Raw genomic sequence first — 20,488 nt, 5'->3', positions numbered from 1 at the left:
AACTCTTCCCAGACCCACTCCCTTTCCCTACCCACCGAAGTTTTTGTCCTTTATTTTTAAAACCTTCAAGACCTGTTTGTGCTGTTCAGTTGTTCTTGGATGCATGGTCTTCCACTGGAGCTTGCTTGGTCAACTTTCTAAGGGCTACCGTCTTAGGGATAACTCTCTCTCCTTCTCCCAGCAGCTAACAGTTTCTAGTCACACCATGGCTAGGGGTGGGATTGCGTTACCAACTCCTCTGCATCTGCTGGGATCCTGTTTGACTTGGGCCTGCATAAGGTCTGTGCATGCAGTCGCTGTTGCTGTAGGTCCACCGATGCAACTTCCTTGTGGTGTCTAGATGCTTTGTTGTAGACATCAATTGCTTCTGGCTATCACACCTTGCATCACCTTCCACAATGATCCCTAAGCCTTTGGTGGTCTGAGTATTCTGTAGTCTTTTATTCTCTGCCCCTTGGCCAGTTGTGGGTCTCTGTGTTAACACTTTATACTGTACATAGAAGTATCCAAGTTGAGGGATGAGAGATAGATTGATGTATGGGTATAACCATAAACCATAAGGAGATGTTTTAATACTATGTCCATTTCGTATTAGGATCACCTCCAGGGTCTGTGACTTTTCTAGCCACAAGTTCTTGGCTTGATAATGGTGCCATGAATAGGTTGCATCATTTGGGGTGACAGGTATAGATTGTACCTAGTAGAGTAGAACTTCCGTCCAAATAGAAAGTGATGGTTTATTTTAATGACATTCATGCCCCTGTTGTCTATTGCTTTTTATAAAACCCTGACTAAAACAAATTGAGGGAGAAAAGAACTAATCTAGTTTACAGGTCCATGTTATATACAATTCATCACTGAGAATGGGGCAGAAGCTCAGTGAGGAAACTGGAGGTAGGAACTGAAGCTGGGACCATTGAGGAACATTCCTTACCGGTTTATGATCTATTGCTTGTGCATCTGGCTTTCTTATACAATCCAATTTCCTGCTATTTGCATGACCCACAGTAGGGTGGACCCTTGATATCTATAGTTTTTTTTTTTTAAACGTACCACAGACATGCCCACAGGGCAATCTGACAGAGGCAATTTCTTAATTGTGGTTCTTACTTTCCAAAAGACTCTAGTTTATGTCAACTAGTCAAAAACTAACCAGCACACTTGATAGAAGTTCTATTTTCAGTAGTCTTGATAGCTCATCCATAGTATATTCATCTGTGGGGTTTTTTTGATGCTGAGGCATGCCTACACTTCTTGTTGTCACTTAAACTGTGGACGTTGGTAGGTTTGGGCAATATCATTTATCTATCACTGGCTATACCATTTGTTTAAGTTTCATTCATTTTACCTTATTTTCTTCCAGATTCGCCTGAGTGACCTTATAGCAGCCAGAATCCTAAGGTACACAGATTTTGATACCTTAATATACACCTGTGCTCCTGAATTTGACTTCATGGAACGAGCGGTAAGAATGATTAATTTTCATTCTCTGCACACATACAATGATCATGCGATATTTAGTTTGAAACAAAACAAAATTTGTACTTGGAAACACACAACTTACTCTATTTTCCTGTCGAGTTTGCTAACCATATGGTGTCTATCCCCAATTTTATCTATACCACCGATGCCTAGTAGCCTGAATCTAAAAGAAAGATGGATGACAGTTAAATCAGTGAACTGAGATAAAGTCTAGATTGAACTCATTAAAAAAAAAAACATCGCTTTGAGTAATCTAGGCCACTGAGGTTCCAGTTAGGAAAGTGAAATTAAAAAAAATTTAAAGAAATTTCTAACAAGTTGTTGCCTAAGTGAGTCTTTGTAAACAAATATAACTTATTTTAAGTTATAGAATGGTGGGTCAGTCACCTTTTAAAAAGGCTCAAGCTAAGAGTCGTAAATGCATTGCCTTGCTGTAGGGTAATGGACTAAGAGGACAATAACTTTATAACATACTTCTTCATTTACATTAGAAACAACTAGGCAAATTGGCTCTTATGGGTCCTTAAAGCCCCAATGAAGTGTTCTTCTTCAATATGCAGCTTAATTTTTCTTCTTAGACTATAAAAATGTCTCCGGATCTGTCTTTGCCTAATACCCACAAACTTTAAGTTAACATAATAATGACATTTTATTATCTCTTATCCCTTAAATCAGAAACTGTTATTGACAGAAAATTATCTGTTAGGCAGTTTATAGCAGGAGAGAGAAAAAGACTTGTGTCTTTTATGTTTAAAAAAAATAAATTTTTTCTTCAATCTTTTTTTATTTTATAGTTCAGACTTTATCCCCCTCCTGGGCCACCCTCCAACTGTTCCACATCCCACACCTCTTCCTCCCTGTCTCCAAGTTGATGTCCCTCCACACTCCACCAGACCCCCCTACTCCTTGAGGCTCCAAGTCTTTCAAGGGTTAGGTGCATCTTCTCTGTTCAGACCTGGCAATTCTCTGTTGTGTATGTGTTTGGGACCTCAAATCAGCTTGTGTGTGCTGCCTGGTTGGTGGCTAAATGTCTGAGAGATCCCAGGGGTGCAGGTCAGTTGAGACTGCTGTTATTCCTATAGCATCGCCCTCCTCCCCATCTTCTTATAGCTCTTCTCTAATTCACCCTCAGGGGTCACCAGCTTCCATCCATTTGTTGGGTGTAAATATCTGCACCTGACTCTTTCAGCTGCTTGTTGGGCCTGTTGGAGGGCAGTCATGATAGGCTCCTGTTTGTAAGCACACCATAGCATCAGTAACAGTGTTAGGTCTTAGGGCTCCCTCAGAGTTGAATCCTAATTTGGACCTGTTGCTGGACCTCCTTTTCCTCAGACTCTTTTTCATTTTTTTCCCTGAAGTTCTTTCAGGCAGGAACAATTCTGGGTCAGTTTTTGATTGTGGGATAGCAACCCCATCCCTCCTTTTGATGCCCTGTCTTTCTACTGGAGGTGGACTCTACACGTTAACTCTGCCCACTGTAGGGCATTTTATCTAAGGTACCTCCCTTTGAGACCTGGGAGTCTCTCACCTCCAAGGTCTCTGGTACATCGGAGAGGGTCTCCCTACCTCCTAACTTCCAGGGTTGTATATGTCCATTCTTTCGGTTGGCCCTTAGGGCTTCAGTTCTGTTCCCCTCCCCCAATACCTGATCATGTCCCCCTCTTCCTCTCCATGTTCTCTTTACTACCCAGGCCCCTCCCTCCCTCACACCGTCCCGTGATTGCTTTCTTCTCCCTCCCAAGTGGGATTGAGGCATCCTTACTTGGTCCCTTTGGCTTGTTAGCCTTCTTGATTCCTGTGGGTTGTATCATGGGCATTCTTAAATTTTTGTCTAATATTTAGTTATTAGTGAGTACATTGCCATGCATATCCTTTTGGGTCTGAGTTACTTCACTCAGGATATTATTTTCTAGTTCCATCCATTTGCCTGCAAAACTCATGATGTCTTTGTTCTTAATAGCTGAATAGCATTCTATTGTGTAAATGAACCATATTTTCTGTATCGATTCTTCTGTTGTGGGACATCTGGGTTGTTTCCAGCTTCTGGTTATCAGAAATAAGGCTGCTATGAACATAGTGGAACATGTGCCCTGTGGCATGGTGGGGCATTTTTTTGGGTATATGCCCAAGAATATAGACCTATTCTATCTATAGGATATAGATAGGTCTTCAGGTAGATCTATTTCCAATTTTCTGAGGAACCTCCAGATTGATTTCAAGAGTGGTTGTGCCAGTTTGCAATCACACAAGCAGTGGAGGAGTGTTCCTCTTTCTCCAGGTCCTCACCAACATGTACTTTCACCTGGCCTTTTGATCTTAGCCATTTTGATTGGTGTGAGGTGGAATCTCAGTGTTATTTAGATTTGCATTTCCCTGATGACTAAGGTCTTTGAACATTTAAGTGCTTCTCAGCCATTTGAGATCCTGCTGTTGTGAATTCTCTGTTTAGTTCCATACCCTATTTTTTGACTGGGTTGTTTAGTTTGTTGGTGGTTAGCTTCTTGGGTTCTTTATATATTTTGGATATTAACCCTCTATCGGATGTGTGGTTAATGAAGATATTTTTCCCAATTTGAAGGTTGTCGATTTATCCTATTGGCTATGTCCTTTGCCTTAACATAAGCTTACCAGTTTCATGAGGTCCCATTTATCAATTCTTGATCTTAGAGCATGAGCCATTGAAGTTCTGCTTAGGAAAGTCCCTCACCCCTCCCCAGTGTCAATGAGTTTGAGGCTTTTCCCCACTTTCTCTTCTGTTAGATTCAGTGTATCTGGTTTTAGGTTGAAGTCCTTGATCCACTTGGACTTGAGCTTTGTTCAAGGTGACAAATAGGGATCTATTTCATTTTTTTACATACAGACTGCCAGTTAGACAAACACCATCATTTATTGAAGATGCTTTCTTTTTTCCATTATATATTTTTGGCCTCTTTGTCAAAGATTAAGTATGTGTAAGTGTGTGGTTTTATTTCTAGGTCTTCAATTCAATTCCATTGATCAATGTTTCTGTCTCTGTACCAATACCATGAAGTTTTAAATACTATTGCTCTGTAGTATAGATTGAGGTCAGGGATGGTGATTTCCCCCAGAAGTGCTTTTATTGTTAAGACTTGTTTTTGCTATTCTTGGTTTTTTGCTTTTCCAGATGAATTTGAGACTTGCTCTTTCCATGTCTTTGAAGTATTGTGTTGGGATTTTGATGGGGATTGCATTGAATCTGCAGATTGTTTTTTGTTAAGATGGCCATTTTTTACTATGTTACTATGTTACTGCTAATCCCTGAGCATGGGAACAAGGGGATATAAATTAGCAAAGAAAAAGTCAAGTTATCACCATTTGCAGATGATATGATAGTATACATAAGCAACCCCAAAAATTCCACCAGAGAACTTCTACAGCTGATAAAGATCTTCAGCAAAGTGGCTGGATGTAAAATTAAGTGAAATAAATCAGTAGCCTTCCTTTATACAAATGATAAATGGGCTGAGAAAGAAATTAGGGAAAAAACACTTAACACAGTGGCCACAAATAATATAAAATATCTTGGGGTAACTCTAACCAAACAAGTGAAAGATCTGCATGACAATGACTTCAAGTCTCTCAAGGACGATATTGAAGATCACAGAAAATGGAGAGATCTCTCATGCTCATGTTTTGTATCCATTTTCATTTCTGGTTTTGTTAACTTGGATACTGTCTCTGGGCCCTTTAGTTAGTTTGGCTAGGGGTTTATCTATCTTGTTGAGTCTTTCCTAGAACCAGCTGTTGGTTGTGTTGATTCTTTGTATAGTTCTCTTTGTTTCTATTTGGTTAATTTTGATCCTGAATTTGACTATTTCCTGCTGTCTACTCTTCTTGGTTCTTTTTACTCTAGAGCTCTCAGGTGTGCTGTGTTATGTTGCCAGTGTAGGATCTTTCCAATTTCTTTACCAAGGCACTTAGTGCTATGAATTTTCCTCTTAGCACCACTTTCATTGTGTCCCATAAGTTTGGGTATGCTGTGTGCTTTTTTTCACTGAGTTCCTGGAAGTTTTTATTTATTTATTTATTTCCTAAGTTGTCATTGAGTAGAGAGTTTTTCAGCTTCTATGGGTATTTGAGTTTTCTGTTGTTTTTGCTGTTATTGAGGACCAGTCTTAGGCCATCATGATCTGATAGGATGTGTGGGATTATTTCAATCTTCTTGTATCAATTGAGGTTTGTTTTGTGACTGATTATATGGTCATTTTTGGAAAGGATACCATGAGGTGCTCAGAGGAAGTTGTATTCTTTTTTTAAGGGTAAAATATTCTGTCCATATCTGTTAAATCTGGTTCATAACTGCTGTTAGTTTCTCTGTGTCTCTGTTTAGTTTCTGTTTCAGTGACCTGTCCATTAGTGAAAATAGGATGTTGAAGTCTCCCACTATTATTGGAGGTGTTCAATGTGTGTTTGAGCTTTAGTAAAGTTTGTTTTATGAATGTGAGTGCCCTTGCATTTGCAGCATAGATGTTCAGAATCGAGACTTTTTCTTGGTGAATTTTTTCCTTTGATGAATATGAAGTGTCCTGTCTCACCTCACTTGATAACTTTTGGTTGAAAGTCTATTTTATTAGATATTAGGATGATAACTCAAGCTTGTTTCTTGGGATGATATCCCTGGAAGACTTTTTTCTAGCCTTTTACTCTGAGGTAATGTCTGTTTTTGTTATTGTGGTATGTTTCTTGCATGCAGCAAAATACTGGATCCTGTTTGTGTATCCAGTCTGTTAAATTATGTCTTTTTATACATGAGTTGAGTCCATTAATATTGAGAGATATTAAAGTCAGATGATAGTTAATTGCTGTTATGTTTGTTTTTGTAGGTGGCATTATATGCATGTAATTTTCTCCTTTTGGCTTTGTTAGATTAATATCTTTATTATTCTTTGGTGTAGGTACACTCTTTGTGTTGGAGTTTTCCTTCTAGAATCCTCTGTAGGGCTGAGTTGGTAGCTAGATATTGTTTGAATGTGTTTCTTTCCTGGAATATTTTGATTTCCCCATCTATGCTGCTTGATAGTTTTGCTGGGTATAGTAGCCTGGGCTGGCATTTGTGTTTTCCTAGAGTTTGCATGACCTCTGTCAAGGCTCTTCTGGCTTTTAATGTCTCTGTTGAGAAATCTGGGGTAATTCTCATAGGTCTGCCTTTATACATTACTTGACCCTTTTCCCTTGCAGCTTTTAATATTTTCTTTGTTCTGTGTAATTAGTGTTTTGATTATTATGTGACAAGAGGATTTTCTTTTCTGGTCCAATTTATTTGGTGTTCTATAGGTTCCTTATATTTTTATGGTCATCTTTTTCTTTAGGTTAGGGAAGTTTTCTCCTATTATTTTTTGAAGGCATTTTTGTGTCCTTTGGACTGGGAGTCTTCATTCTCTTTTATTCCTATTATTCTTAGATTTGTGTCCTGGATTTCCTGGAAGTTTTTGGAGTTTTTTATGTTTTGAATTTTCTTTGAGAGATGTGTCAATATCTTCTAAGGTATGTTCTACACCTGAGATTCTCTCTTCTATTGCTTGTATTCTGTTGGTGATGCTTACATCTGTAATTTCTGGCCTCTTTTCTAGGTTTTCCATTTCAGTGGTTGCCTCAATTTGTGTTTTCCTTATTGTTTCTACTTCTACTTTAAGATCTTGAATCTCTTTGTTCAATTCCATCAACTGTTTCATTGTGTTTTTCTGTATTTCTTTAAGGGATTTATTTGTTTCTTCTTTAAGGGCTTCTACGTGTTTACCTGTATTTCTTTCAGTGAGTTGTTTATATCCTCCTTAAAGGATTCAATTCTTTATAGAGTTAGAACAATAATTTGCAAATTCATTTGGAAAAGCAAAAAACCCAGGATAGTGAAAACTATCCTTAACAATAAAAGAACTTCTGGGGGAATCACCATCCCTGATCTCAAGCAGTATTATAGAGCATTAGTATATGGTATCTTCTGCCCCAAGATTCTCTTTTCTATCTCTTGTATCTGTTGGTGATTCTTGCATCTATGACTCTTGATCTTTTTCCTAGGTTTTCTATCTCCAGGCTTGTCTCCCTTGGTGATTTCTTTATTGTTTCTTTTTCCATTGTTAGATCCTGGATGTTTTTGTCTAATTTCTTCATCTGTTTCCTTCTGTTTTCCTATAATTCTTTAAGGGATTTTTGTGTTTCCTCTTTAAGGACTTCTACTTGTTTACCTTTGTTGTCCTATATTTCTTTTTTTTCTTTTTAAAAAGATTTATTTATTTATTACATATAAGGACACTGTAGCTATCTTCAGACACACCAGAAGAGGGCATTGAATTACAGATGGTTATGAGCCACCATGTGGTTTTGGGATTTGAACTCAGGACCTCTGGAAGAGCAGTCAGTGCTCATAAGCACTGAGCCATCTCTCTACCTCCTTTGTATTTCTTTAATAGAGTTATTTATGTCCTTTAAAGTTCTCTATAATTATCATGAGATGTGATTTTTAAATCCAAATCTTGCTTTCTGGAGGTTGGGATATCCAGTGTTTGCTTTCGTTGGTGAACTGGGCTCTGATGATGCCAAGTAGTCTTGGTTTCTGTTGCTTAGGTTCTTTGGGTTGTCTCTTGCCATCTGGTTATCTCTGACATTAGCTGGTCTTACTGTCTCTGACTGGAGCTTGTTCCTCCTGTGGGCCTGTGAGCCTGTGATCTTCAGAGTGAGAGTGCTCCTGGCAGACCAGCTCTCTGCTGGCAGCTTTTTGGTGTTAGAGATGTGAAACCGCCCCTGCTCTGGGTAAAAGTAGAGACTGGAAGTGTCACCCCCAGGTGGCCCTGTTCTCCATTATCTTTATGAAGGCACTTGAACTATAAAGTGTCCCTCTTAGCACTGCTTTCATTGTGTTCATAAGTTTGGGTATGTTGTACAATCATTTTTATAGAATTCTAGGAAGTCTTCAATTTCTTTCTTAATTCTGCCTTGTCATTCAGGCAGGGGTTGTTCAGTCTCCATTTGTAGTCTTTCTGTTGTTTCTGTAAATGTTGAAGTTCAGCTTTACTCCATGTTGGTCTGATAAGAGAGCAGGAGTTATTTCAATTTTCCTATTTGTGAGTGAGTATGTGGTCAATTTTTGAGAGTGTTCCATGAGGTGCTGAGAAAAAACATATCCTTTTGTGTGTTTGCAGTGTTCAGTAGATATCTGATAGGCCCATTTGAGTTATATTAATGTCCATAAGTAACATTGTTTTTCTATTTAGTTTATGTCTGAATGATCTGTAGATTCATGAGAGTCTGGTAATGGAGTTCTTTCACTATGAGCATATGAGGTTCAATGTGTGATTTAAGTTTTAGTAAAGCTGGGTGCTCTTGTGTTTGGTGAATAGATGTTAAAAATTGAAATGTCATCTTGGTGGATTTTTTCCTCTCTGGTGAGTATGATATGTCCTTCTCCATATCTTTTGATTAATTTTGGCTCGAAGTCCATTTTATCAGAATAGCTATACTAGCTTGCTTCTTGGGTTTGTTTGCTTGAAAATCTTTTTCCAATTCTTTACTTGAAAGTAATGCCTATTTTCCTTGATGTTAAGGTGTGTTTCTTATATTTAGCAGAATGATGAATTGTGTTTTCATATCCGTGCTGTTAGCCTGTGTCTTTTTATTAGGTAATTGAATCCATTGATACTGAGCAATATTAATGACCAATGATTGTTATTCCTGTCATTTTGTTGTAGATGGTGTTGGTAGTATGTGTGTTCCTCTGTGTGTGTGTGTGTGTGTGTGTGTGTGTGTGTGTGTGTGTGTGTGTGTGTTGCTCTTTGGGTTTTGCTGGTGTGAGATTATTTATTGCCTGTTTTTTTGTGTGTATAATTTACCTCTTTAGGTTGGATTTTGCTTTCTAGTGCTTTTATAGGGCTAGATTTGTGTATAGCAATTGTTTAAATTTGACTTTGTCATGCAGTATCTTATTTGTTCTGTCTGTGGCAATGGAAGATTTTGCTGACTGTGGTAGTCTGGTCTGGTATCTGTGGCATCTACGGTCTCTTAAGAGCCTGTAAGACATCTGCCCAGGCCCTTCTCGTTTTTAGAGTCTCTGTTGTGAAATCAGGCATAATTCTGATAGGTCTGCCTTTTAATGGTATTTAGTTGTTTCCCTTGAAACTTTTAGTATTCTTTCCTTGTTCTTTTTGTTTAGTTTTTAATTACTCTCTCTCTCTCTCTCTCTCTCTCTCTGTGTGTGTGTGTGTGTGTGTGTGTGTGTGTGTGTGTGTGTGTGTGTGTGTGTGTGTGTATTGGCCAGGGTAGGGGGGGCTTTCTTTTCTGATACCATTGTTTTTGTTCTTTAAGCTTCTTTTACCTTTATAGGCATGCCCATCTTTAGGTTAGGAAAATTTCCTCCTATGATTTTTAAAAATACACTTTCTGGGTTTTTGAGCTGGGATTATTCTTTTTCTATTTTTATTATTGTTAGGTTTAGTCTTTTCATAATGTCCTGGATTTCCTGGAATTTTGTGTCAGGTACACTTTAGATCCAACATTTGTGTTCCTCTGTGTGTGTGTGTGTGTGTGTGTGTGTGTGTGTGTGTGTGTGTGTGTGTTTAAATTGGTTCTATTTCCATTTTCAGGTTTTCACCCATTTGTTTATTTTTCTTGACATGAATGTTTTTTGTTTTCTTTAAGGGATTTATCGATTTCTTCTAAATTCTTGTCTTTTTCTGAGTTCTTTAAGGGTCTTATTTCTATTTCTTCTTTAAAGTTCTCTATCATCTTCATAAAGTTGATTTTAAAGTCATTTTCTTGTGCTTCAGCTGCACTCAAATATTCAGGTCTTGCAGTCAGAGAATAGCTGGGCTCTGGCCATGCCACATTGCTCTTTCTGCTGCTAATTTTGTTATTATTTCTTGAGAGCAGCTTGGCCTTTGCTTCAGCAGGGTTACTCTCTTCTTCTAACTGGTGTGACCTATGCCTGAGCATTGGGAATCTGCCTGAACTGTGGGAAGAGTTCTAGAAGGCACTGAAGTAGGAGTATAGAATGTGTCTTTGGGAGTGGGGCTGTTCAGGTGATAGGCAGCAGGATTTCCTCTTAAGTGGACTTTTCTTCCCCTCTCCTTACTAGGTAGCTGCAGGGTTGGAGTTGATTTTGATACATTCTTTTAATCTGTATTTTCTTGCTGTGAAGTGATACTATCACTCTTATACTGAAAAGCATTTAATCCGGGGCTTGCTTACAGTTTCAGAGTTAATTCATTGTCATAATGGGAAAAAGCATGGTGGCATGCAGGCAGACACGGTTCTGGAGAGGTAGCTAAGAGTGCTACGCCAGAATCAGTAGCCAGTGGAACAAAAAGAGAGACTCTGGACCTGGCTTGAGCTCCTGAAACCTCAAAGCCCACCCCCAGTGAAACACTTTTCCAACAAACCCATACCTCTTAATTCTTTTAAATAGTGCCACTCACTGTTGACTAAATATTCAAATATGTGAGCCTATGGGGACTAAGTTTATTTAAACTAACATATACATTAAAAATCTCCTCCTCCACACTTCTCCACTAGTCTTTTCCACCTTTGTGAACTTTTCAGAAGTTCCTCTCTTCCTTTAGAGTAGAGCCTCTTGTTTTCAAAACCAACCTCATAACTAGGTCACAAAGGCAGCTTCTAGTCTGCTGTCTTCATTGGATGCTTTTTTATTGCCACTTTTATCATTTTATCCACGAATTCTTCAGTAGCATTGATAAGCACACATTTTTCTAAAGAGAAGAAAATTTTAATCTTTATCAAAAATCATTGTGGTACTTAGATATTTACTGCTTCGTTGTAAAATTTTGTAATTAACCATTTTGAATTGTTTGCTTTATTTCAGACTCCACTGAGATACACAAAAACATTATTGCTTCCACTTGTCCTAGTGATTACTTATCTTATCTTTAAAATGGTATGTAAAGATTTATAACTTTTTGTGGATTTACCATGTGAAAAAATATAGATTAATGCAAGTTGCTCAAATTCCTTCTTTCCTTTCAGGATGAATTCTATTTATCTATCTAAACCATTTTATTGATGTCTCTATCTGGCACTCTACTTTTAAAAATTACATTATTAAAGATATTCTATTCTTTCAAAGGTATTTTTCACCCATCACTGACTATATAATCACATTTAATTAGGGGTGTGATATGACAGACAAGTAAACCATGGCAACTTTTGGACAGCCACGACCATGCATTGTGAAATGCTGAACAAGCATCTGTAGAATAAATGTGATGTCACATGCCATGAGTAAAAAGGAGAGTGACAGGTTTAAACACAGTCAAAGACATCATCAGCTATTTCAAGTAGTTGTGCACAGGATAAATTTATACAGCCAGCAAAAACAACTACACAGATATTTTTTATGACAATACAATATCATGTTAGAAGAACTCATCTTTAAAACTTCACATGCATATTTTCATGGCTCAAGTCTTTAATAACAGAAACCATTAAGGTACTTTTAACAGCTTTGAGCCATTTTTATTATATTGTTAGTTGTGTCCAAGGTCAACATGTTTATTTATATTGTTTGGTAGATGATACCATGATTCCTCACCAACAATTCCATTTGTAGTCCAGTTGAAAGAAATTTCTCTACTTAAAGTTAAAACTTTTTATGTACTCTCCATGTCGTTCCTAAGCCCCACCCCTTGTCCCCGTGTTTCTGCCTAGAATATGACTAGTCTGTGAATAATGAAGACAGGCACTACTCTCCAAGTCTGCACCTCTGCTATTTACACCTGACCTGGTTCTGTCCCACTGGGAGCAGTCAGGACAAGGAGAAGAACTGAAATGGGCTGGATGAGAACAAAAGCTATTGTTTTCTGTTGTCCTGGTCCACCCAAGCTCAAAGATAAGATATATTATAGAGCCTGTTTCTACTCCACTGAAGTAAATGATGGCACTCTTGACAGGCTCAACTTAAGCTTAGGGGCAAAGCATAAAGTAACTGTTGACTGTAGAACCATCTAGCATAGTTGAAGGATAACTTGATCTACTATTTTTTTTAAAAAAAGTTAAACACAGACACTAACAAGTATTTTACTAGCATCCAAACACTGTACTGCCTAAACTGAACTCATGAATGTGTAAAGAAACACACACAGACACACACAGACACACAGACACAGACACACAGACACAGACACACACACACACACACACACACACACACACACACACACCTGTAGCCACTAAAGTTCAATTTTTTTGCTTCTACCCTGTAAACGCTTCAGTCTTGCTTTGCCCTGTATGGCTTATTTTTTACTCGGTGAATATAGCTGATGTTTTAAATTTTTACTTATATAAAATATCCCCATAGACTAAGGATGGCATATGTAGCATGACTCCACTGAGAAAGCATAAATATGTAACTCCTCCAAATTGCCATTTTGATATTTATACCCTCAAGTTGTCAATTTGAATATGTAGCTATAATTTCATTTATATTATTTGGTACATATTGAATTAATATCATATTTATGCTGTCCTTAAGTTTGTGATATTTTTCTATAAAGTATGATCTCTCCTTCAATTGCTACATTCTCATGAGAACTGATGATCTTCCTATAGTGACTACCTTGGATTGATGTAGTCAAGAAAGCAAATACACTAATAACTTCACTAATAACTTATTTAATAATTATCTAAAGCATTGAGTAAAACAGGAATCTAGGTGAGCAGAAAAGAGAGGTGAAATAGGAAGAACAACAGGGGGGATTTAGAGGCTGAAATTGTCTAAGGTGCATGGTAGAGGCTCCCACACTTAGATTGTTAACCTCACCACCATCCAGCAAATATGACGTTTCAACAATAGTAAGTAGCTCTTCTCATTATGAAGCTTAAGCACTTCAGAGCTGAAATAGACTAAGCTTTACTCTACCATTCTTACTGAATACACCAGAAAGTTGCAGTCTTAAATTTATGATTTAAAGCTGGGAGTGAGCTAGTAGAGAGATTTTAACTCAATTAAATAAATTCATTTTGATGATACAGACCTGTAATCTCAGGATGGGGAAGGTGAGGTACAAGAATGACCAGCTCCAGGCCAACATAGGCCAGGAAGATATTTATACCTAAAGACCCAAAAACAAAGGAACAAACAATACAAAGGAAAAGAACTTACTTGTAAGCTTGCGGGGGTTTGGTGGTTTATAGCAGCAGGAGTTTCAATGTGTTACTAGACTGTCAAAGTTTCATCAACTGATTCTGTTCACAGATTGTTCGTGATATCTTATGTGTCTTGTATACAAACACTTATCAGAGGTAATTATTTCACAGTTGTCTTTAAAGTCATACCATGTTCATTATTTAATAACATTAAATATTAAGACATTCTCAAATGAATATGCATTTATTTCAACATTTAGATAAGAACGCAATATATTTTTTTCTTTTAAGTCTCTGTTTTGGATTTTTCTATATATTCAAAATAACTTAATATTTATAAATATAAATAAGAAATATTTATATAGATATTTATGTTTGTGAAACAGCTTATAGTTTAAACTCGCTCAATTTTAATATATCACCAGAGTTTCAAGTTCATAAACAGAAATAGCTTAAATTTTATTTAAACCATCCTTATTTTTAACTTTCAAAACAGATGATTATTATATTTCTAAACATTTATCAAATTTTTTTACCAAATTTATTTTTGAAAATATTTTTTTCTATATTTTTAATGGTTTCAGTAGAATTTCTAAAATCAAGGCCTGGACTAAGGCCAGTGAAATACCTTATATATTTAACACATGTCACGTAAATTGCTAAGTCTTAGGAAATAATAGTGGAGGAAACTACCTTCTGAAGAAATGTTATTTCAAACTATGTTTTGTATCATTAGTTACATAATTTAATTTTACTTAATGTCTTTTATGTTTTAGACAGCTTATATTTATAGAAAAATTGTGCCAATAGTGTTGAGTGTCTTCTCAAGCCTTTATATCTTCTGTGCTAATATTTTTTATGAGCAGATTTGTGTGGTTGCCAGAGAAGCTAATGTAAAACTTTGAGTGCATTGTTGAAATAATTTCCAAAACAAAGTGCTAATAAGCACACTGTGTTCTGTACATCAGATAGGAGCTGGGGAAGTATGTCTTGACATTCTATGCAAGTGTCCTTGATAATTTCTTCTATAAGAAATGCATAAGGGGCATGGTACATTTCACTGAATGAAACATAACTAATAAAGATGTGTAAACTATTCTCAGATGCTTGCAAAGTAATGAAATGTGGAAAAGGAAAGGCTTTTGGGGGGCAAATGATTGAAAAAATAATTCAGAATAAAGAAGTCTTTCTGACTGATTAAGTAGCAGAAAGTGAACTTTTATAGGTTTCCCAAGGTCTGTTTATTTTATTTCTTCTTACTGATTTATTTCTTTTTAGTCAATAAACCTTTATGTAGTGCTCATGCCATATAGTTTGAAGTCTGGAATGAGCTTATAATTTATAGGTTAATTTTAAAATTTCACAACTATATAAAAACTCTCTTGTTTTCTGTGTTCACTTGTTGGTTAGAAATATTGTTGAGGCTGGAGAGATGGCTCAGTGGTTAAGAGCACTGACTGCTCTTCCAGAGGTCATGAGTTCAATTCCCAGGAACCACATGGTGGCACACAGTCATCTGTATTGGGATCTGGTGCCCTCTTCTGGTGTGTCTGAAGACAGCAGCAGTGTACTCACATAATACGACAAATAGAACTTTAACAACAAAAAGAGAGAGAGAGAGAGAGAGAGAGAGAGAGAGAGAGAGAGAGAGAGAGAGAGAGAGAGAGAGAGAGAGAAGAAAGAAAAAAGACACTCTGAGGAGAATACCCCGAGGAAGACACAGTTTGCTTTGTCTGAGTTTTCCAGGGGATACAGTCAATGGTTGGCATAGGGGCAGTAGTGGCCAGAAGGCTGCATGTATAGTCAGAAAGCACAGAGTGATAACGTTTGTGCTTTTCTTTCTTTCTCTTTTTATTAATTAGTCCAGGACTCCAACCATGGAACTGTGATGGACACATTTAGGAGGGTTTTCCAATTTTAATTAACTTAATCCAGATAATCTCTCATAGATGCTTTAAAGATTTGTTCATTTCCATGGTGATTTTAAATATGGTCAAGATGGTAATCTGAATTCACCACCCTGACTCTCCTCCTTATCATCTTGGCTTTCCCCAAACAAATCATTTGAAAACATAACCTTTCTTTTCTTGCTCCTATTGACTTGTGGCCATTTCATAAGATAAAATTCATTCATTGGTGTTCAAATGCTCATTGTATTTAAGAATTTTAACACGGAATGAAAGTCTGAAGTTCAAGTTTTATCAAGACTTGAGGTAATCAATGTTTTGACTCTCTATTTTTGAAAATAGATTGTTTTCATACAATATATCTCATGTAGTGGTTTGCTTTGTTTGTAAACATGACATAAGCTAGAGTCATCACAGGGAAAGGAGCCACAGTTGAGGAAATGTCTCCATGAGATTTAGCTATAATAGCCAGAAGCTGGAAAGAACCCAGATGCCCTTCAACAGAGGAATGGATACAGAAAATGTGGTACATCTACACAATGGAATATTACTCAGCTATCAAAAACAATGACTTTATGAAATTCATAGGCAAATGGATGGAACTGGAAAATATCATCCTGAGTGAGGTAATCCAATCACAGAAAAACTCATATGGTATGCACTCATTGATAAGTGGATATTAGCCCAAATGCTTGAATTACCCTAGATGCACAGAACACATGAAACTCAAGAGGGATGACCAAAATGTGAATGCTTCACTCCTTCTTTAAAAGGGGAACAAGAATACCCTTGGGAGGGTATAGGGAGACAAAGTGTAGAACAGAGGCAGAAGGAACACCCATTCAGAGCCTTCCCCACATGTGGCCCATACATATACAGCCACCAAACTAGACAAGATGGATGAAACAAAGAAGTTCAGGCCGACAGGAACCGGATGTAGATCTCTCCTGAGAGACACAGCTAGAATACAGCAAATACATAGGCGAATGCCAGCAGCAAACCACTGAACTGAGAACGGGACCCCCGTTGAAGGAATCAGAGAAAGGACTGAAAGAGCTTGAAGGGGCTTGAGACCCCATATGAACAACAATGCCAAGCAACCAGAGCTTCCAGGAACTAAGCCACTACCCAAAGACTATACATGGACTGACCCTGGGCTCCAACCTCATAGGTAGCAATGAATAGCCTAGTAAGGGCACCAGTGGAAGGGAAAGCCCTTGGTCCTGCCAAGACTGAACCCCCAGTGAACTTGATTGTTGGGGGGAGGGCAGTAATGGGGGGAGGATGGCGAGGGGAACACCCATGTAGAAGGGAAGAGGGAGGGGTTAGGGGGAAACCAGGGAAGGCAATAACAATCAAAATGTAAATAAGAAATACCCAAGTTAATAAAGATGGGTAAAAAAAAAGTAATGGAGGGCACATTTGGGGGGTTCTTCATTTCATTTATTATATTTTCATTTTTTAAATTTGATATTTTTTATTTACATTTCAAGTGTTATTCCCTTTCCTGGTTTCCCATCCATAAGCCCCTTATCCTATCCCTCTCCCCTTTCTTCCTTCTATAAGCGTGTCCCCGCTCCCAAACTGCCTCCCCACCCTGAGATTCCCCTACACTGGGGGGTCCAGCCATGGCAGGACCAAGGGCTTCTTGGAGGACGCTTCTGATCCAGATTTTGAGTCAGGAAGGCAACTTGCTTTTGATCTGGATTGATTGACACAAGATTTTAATCTAGATCTTGAGGCATAGTGGTCATCTTTACAAGACTCTATAATGAAAAGAATTGAAAGAAAATCTTAGGTCTAGATGGAGTAGCATACACCTTTAATCACAGCACTCAGGAAACAGAGGCATGCAGATCTCTGAGTTCAAGGTCAGTCTACAGAGTAAGTCCCAGAACAGCCAAGCTTAGGCAGTGAAGGAAATACATTGAAAACAGAAAGCTGGTGAAGATGTAATTATAAGGAGACTATGTTCCAGCCCCACCAAGGAGGGGAATTCAACAACTTTGGCCATGTGGTTCTGGCTTTAGGATTAGGGACTAAGGAAAGTTGTTAAAGCCATGAATGTGTCAGGGGTGCTCTTGTATGGAGGCCCAGAAAGGCCACTGTGTGAGGTAGCTAAGGTTGTATCTTGTGCTGGCATTTGGACTTGGTAATGTATAAGAGTCAGCAAGGTAGTATTGATTTTGAATGCATGAAGGGGTCATGCATAACAGATGAGTTTTGGCACTGTGAGAGGTTGGGAGAGGGCATTGGTGAAGCTTCAGCTGCAGTATCAGTTGAAGATCCAGGACTGAATGGGTTATGCAAAGAAACCTTGGCTTGGCAACATTTTTATCACTATGAAAGGCTGTTGTAAAAGTGCGGCCCAACTGCAGCAGAAGACCCCATCATTTTGGAGGTGCCGGTACCATGCCGTGATGGTTTATATATGCTTGGCCCAGGTAGTGGCACTATTAGAAGGTGTGGTCCTGTTGGAGTAGGTGTGTCACTGTGCATGTGGGCCTTAAGACCCTCATCCTAGCTGTCTGGGAGCCAGTATTCTTCCAGCAGCCTTCAGATGAAGATGTAGAACTCTCAGTTCCTCCTGAACCATGCCTGCCTGGATGTTGACATGTTACCACTTTGAAGATAATGGACTAAACCTTTGAACATGTAAGTTAGCCCCAGTTAAATGTTGTCCTTATAAGAATTGCCTTGGTCATGGTATCTGTTCATAGCAGTAAAACCCTAACTAAGACACATAGGATGACCACCAAGAACAGCAGCAGCAGCAAAAACTGTAAAGGTAAAGCCTGGATTTCCCTGGAAACCCTAAGATGTTAGAGATGCCAGAGCCGTGGTATACCTGTCATGGAAAGATGGTAATGGGGTGGAACCAGCCCAAGATAAAGAGGTGTGTTGTAGTCAAAAAAGCAGAAGTTTGGAGTTTGCTTGGATGGTTTTCAGTATTGCTTTGGTCCACTATTTCCTCACTATCCTCCCTTGCCTATGTTTTGGAACATTAATGTACATCATGTACCATGATATGTTGGAAGCATGTAGTCTGCATTTTGATTTTAATTTTATAAGGGATTGCAGTTAAGTGAGTATATGAATCTCAGAAAAGACTTTGAACTTTAGACTTTTAAAACATTGTTGAGACTGTGATAGACTATGGGGACTTTTGAAATTTGACTAAATGCATTTTGCATTATACTATGGCTATAAGCCTATGGGGGCCAGAGAATGAAATGTGATTTGAATAGGTTTGCCTCCTTTAGATTCATGTGCTTTTAATGCTTGGCCATAGGGAATGCCACTATTAGGAGCTGTGGCCTTATTGGAGGAGGTGTGGTCTTGTTTGAGGAAGTGTGCCACTGTGGAGGTCTTAAATGTTCAAGTTATACCCAGGGTGAAAAACATCCAGGATCTTTCTTACTGCCTGTGGATCAAAATGTAGAACTTTCAGTTTCTCCAGCACTGTGTATGCTTGCACACTGCCATGCTTCCTGCCTTGGTGATAATGGACTAAATCTCTGAAAATGTAAGCCAAACTCAATTAAATGTTTCCTTTATAAGAGTTGCCTTGATCATGGTGTCTCTTCACAGCAGTGGAAATCCTAACTAAGATATTCTGATTAGTTTTCCCTCCCCAAATTCCTCTGAGATCCTTCTTACCCCTTCCTTAGAAATACACATCTGTCTTCAGAGAGCAAACAGTATATATATGATAATAATAAAATAAATAAACAAACAAACAAGCCAGAATAGGACAAAACAAACAGGAAAAGGGAGTCAAAGAAGAAGCACAAGAAATACATATAATTGAAGAAACACACATGTTCACACATAGGAATCCCATAAAAGCACAAATCTAGAAGCCATAATAAATATACAATAGACTGGAAAGTTAAAAAAAAAGTCATGACAAAGCATTATGGGTTAAAGGGCAAGTATGTTCTTTGATGCCGTTGTGGTTTGTGTGTGTGTGTGTGTGTGTGTGTGTCTGTGTGTGTCTGTGTGTGTCTGTGTGTGTCTGTGTGTCTGTGTGTTTGTGTGTGTGTTTATCATCTACTACTGGACATGAGGATTACCCTCAAGAGTAGTTTATATACTCAGTGAGACTCCATTGGAGAGTGAATATCATTTAAAGATAGCTTCTGGGTTAGGGATGGGTGTCTGTGTCCACTTCTTTTAGCTTTAGGACCCTATCTGTGCGGTAGAAGTTTATGCTCACAGTCTCTGTGAGTTCATATGTGTCCCAGACCTGTTGTGTTTAGAAACCCTGATTCCTTGGTGTCCTCCATCTTCCCTGACTCTTGCACTCTTTCTGTCTCCTCTTTTGCTGATTTCTTGATCTCTGAGTGGAGGAATGTGATAGAGATATCCCATTTAGGAGTGAAAGTTCCAAAATTTCTTGCTTTCTGCACATTGTCCATTTGTGAGTCTCTGTGTTTGTTCACATCTACTGCAGGAAGGAGGGTCTCTGATGATGACTAAAAGAGGCACTGATCTATGAGTATTTCAGAATATCATTAGGGGTCATTTTAGCAGAACAGTAGTATTTAGTTTTCGCCTAGGTCCCTGGGCTATGTAATTGTTCAGTGTTGTAGATGGGTTCTGACCCATGGCCTGGGTTTTAACATCCAAGTTAACTCAAAAGCAGAAAGAGATAATCCAAATCAACAAAATTAGAGATGAAATGGGGGACATATTAAAGGGCATCTTGGAAATCCAAAGAATCATAAAGACATATTTTAAAAACCTATACAACACCACCTAGTAAAATCTAAAAGAAATGATAATTTCCTTGATATATATATGCCAATTACCAAAGTTAAATCAAGATCAGATAAGCAATTTAGAAGATTTATAACCCCCAATGAAAGAGAAGCCATAATTAAAAGTCTACAAGGAAACAACAACAAAAAGGCCATGCCCAGATGGTTTTAGCACAGAATTCTACCAGACTTTTAAACAAGAATTAATGCCAATACACATCAAATTAT

The 20,488-nt window shown here is 38.0% G+C and overlaps 1 protein-coding gene across 3 annotated transcripts in view; it reads left to right on the top strand.

Annotated features, from left to right (window-relative positions):
- The window catches only part of Dpy19l2 (dpy-19 like 2), a 113,612-nt gene that overhangs the window by 68,558 nt on the left and 24,566 nt on the right, over nt 1–20,488 (top strand). The window contains exons 14-17 of one of the 3 annotated variants that reach the window (NM_001429432.1): nt 1,364–1,465; nt 11,312–11,383; nt 13,700–13,746; nt 15,753–15,803. In NM_001429432.1, coding sequence (NP_001416361.1) covers nt 1,364–1,465; nt 11,312–11,383; nt 13,700–13,746; nt 15,753–15,803 — 272 coding nt within the window. Of the gene's footprint in view, nt 1–1,363; nt 1,466–11,311; nt 11,421–13,699; nt 13,747–15,752; nt 15,804–20,488 lie in introns of all 3 variants that reach the window. The other 2 variants (NM_001429433.1, XR_015626403.1) reach the window with 2 other exon arrangements.

This window comes from Rattus norvegicus, chromosome 8, assembly GCF_021556685.1.
Source record: "Rattus norvegicus strain SHRSP/BbbUtx chromosome 8, alternate assembly SHRSP_T2T, whole genome shotgun sequence".
NCBI lineage: Eukaryota > Metazoa > Chordata > Mammalia > Rodentia > Muridae > Rattus > Rattus norvegicus.
Note: the sequence above shows the minus strand (reverse complement) of the source record. Positions and strands in the feature narration are given on the sequence as shown.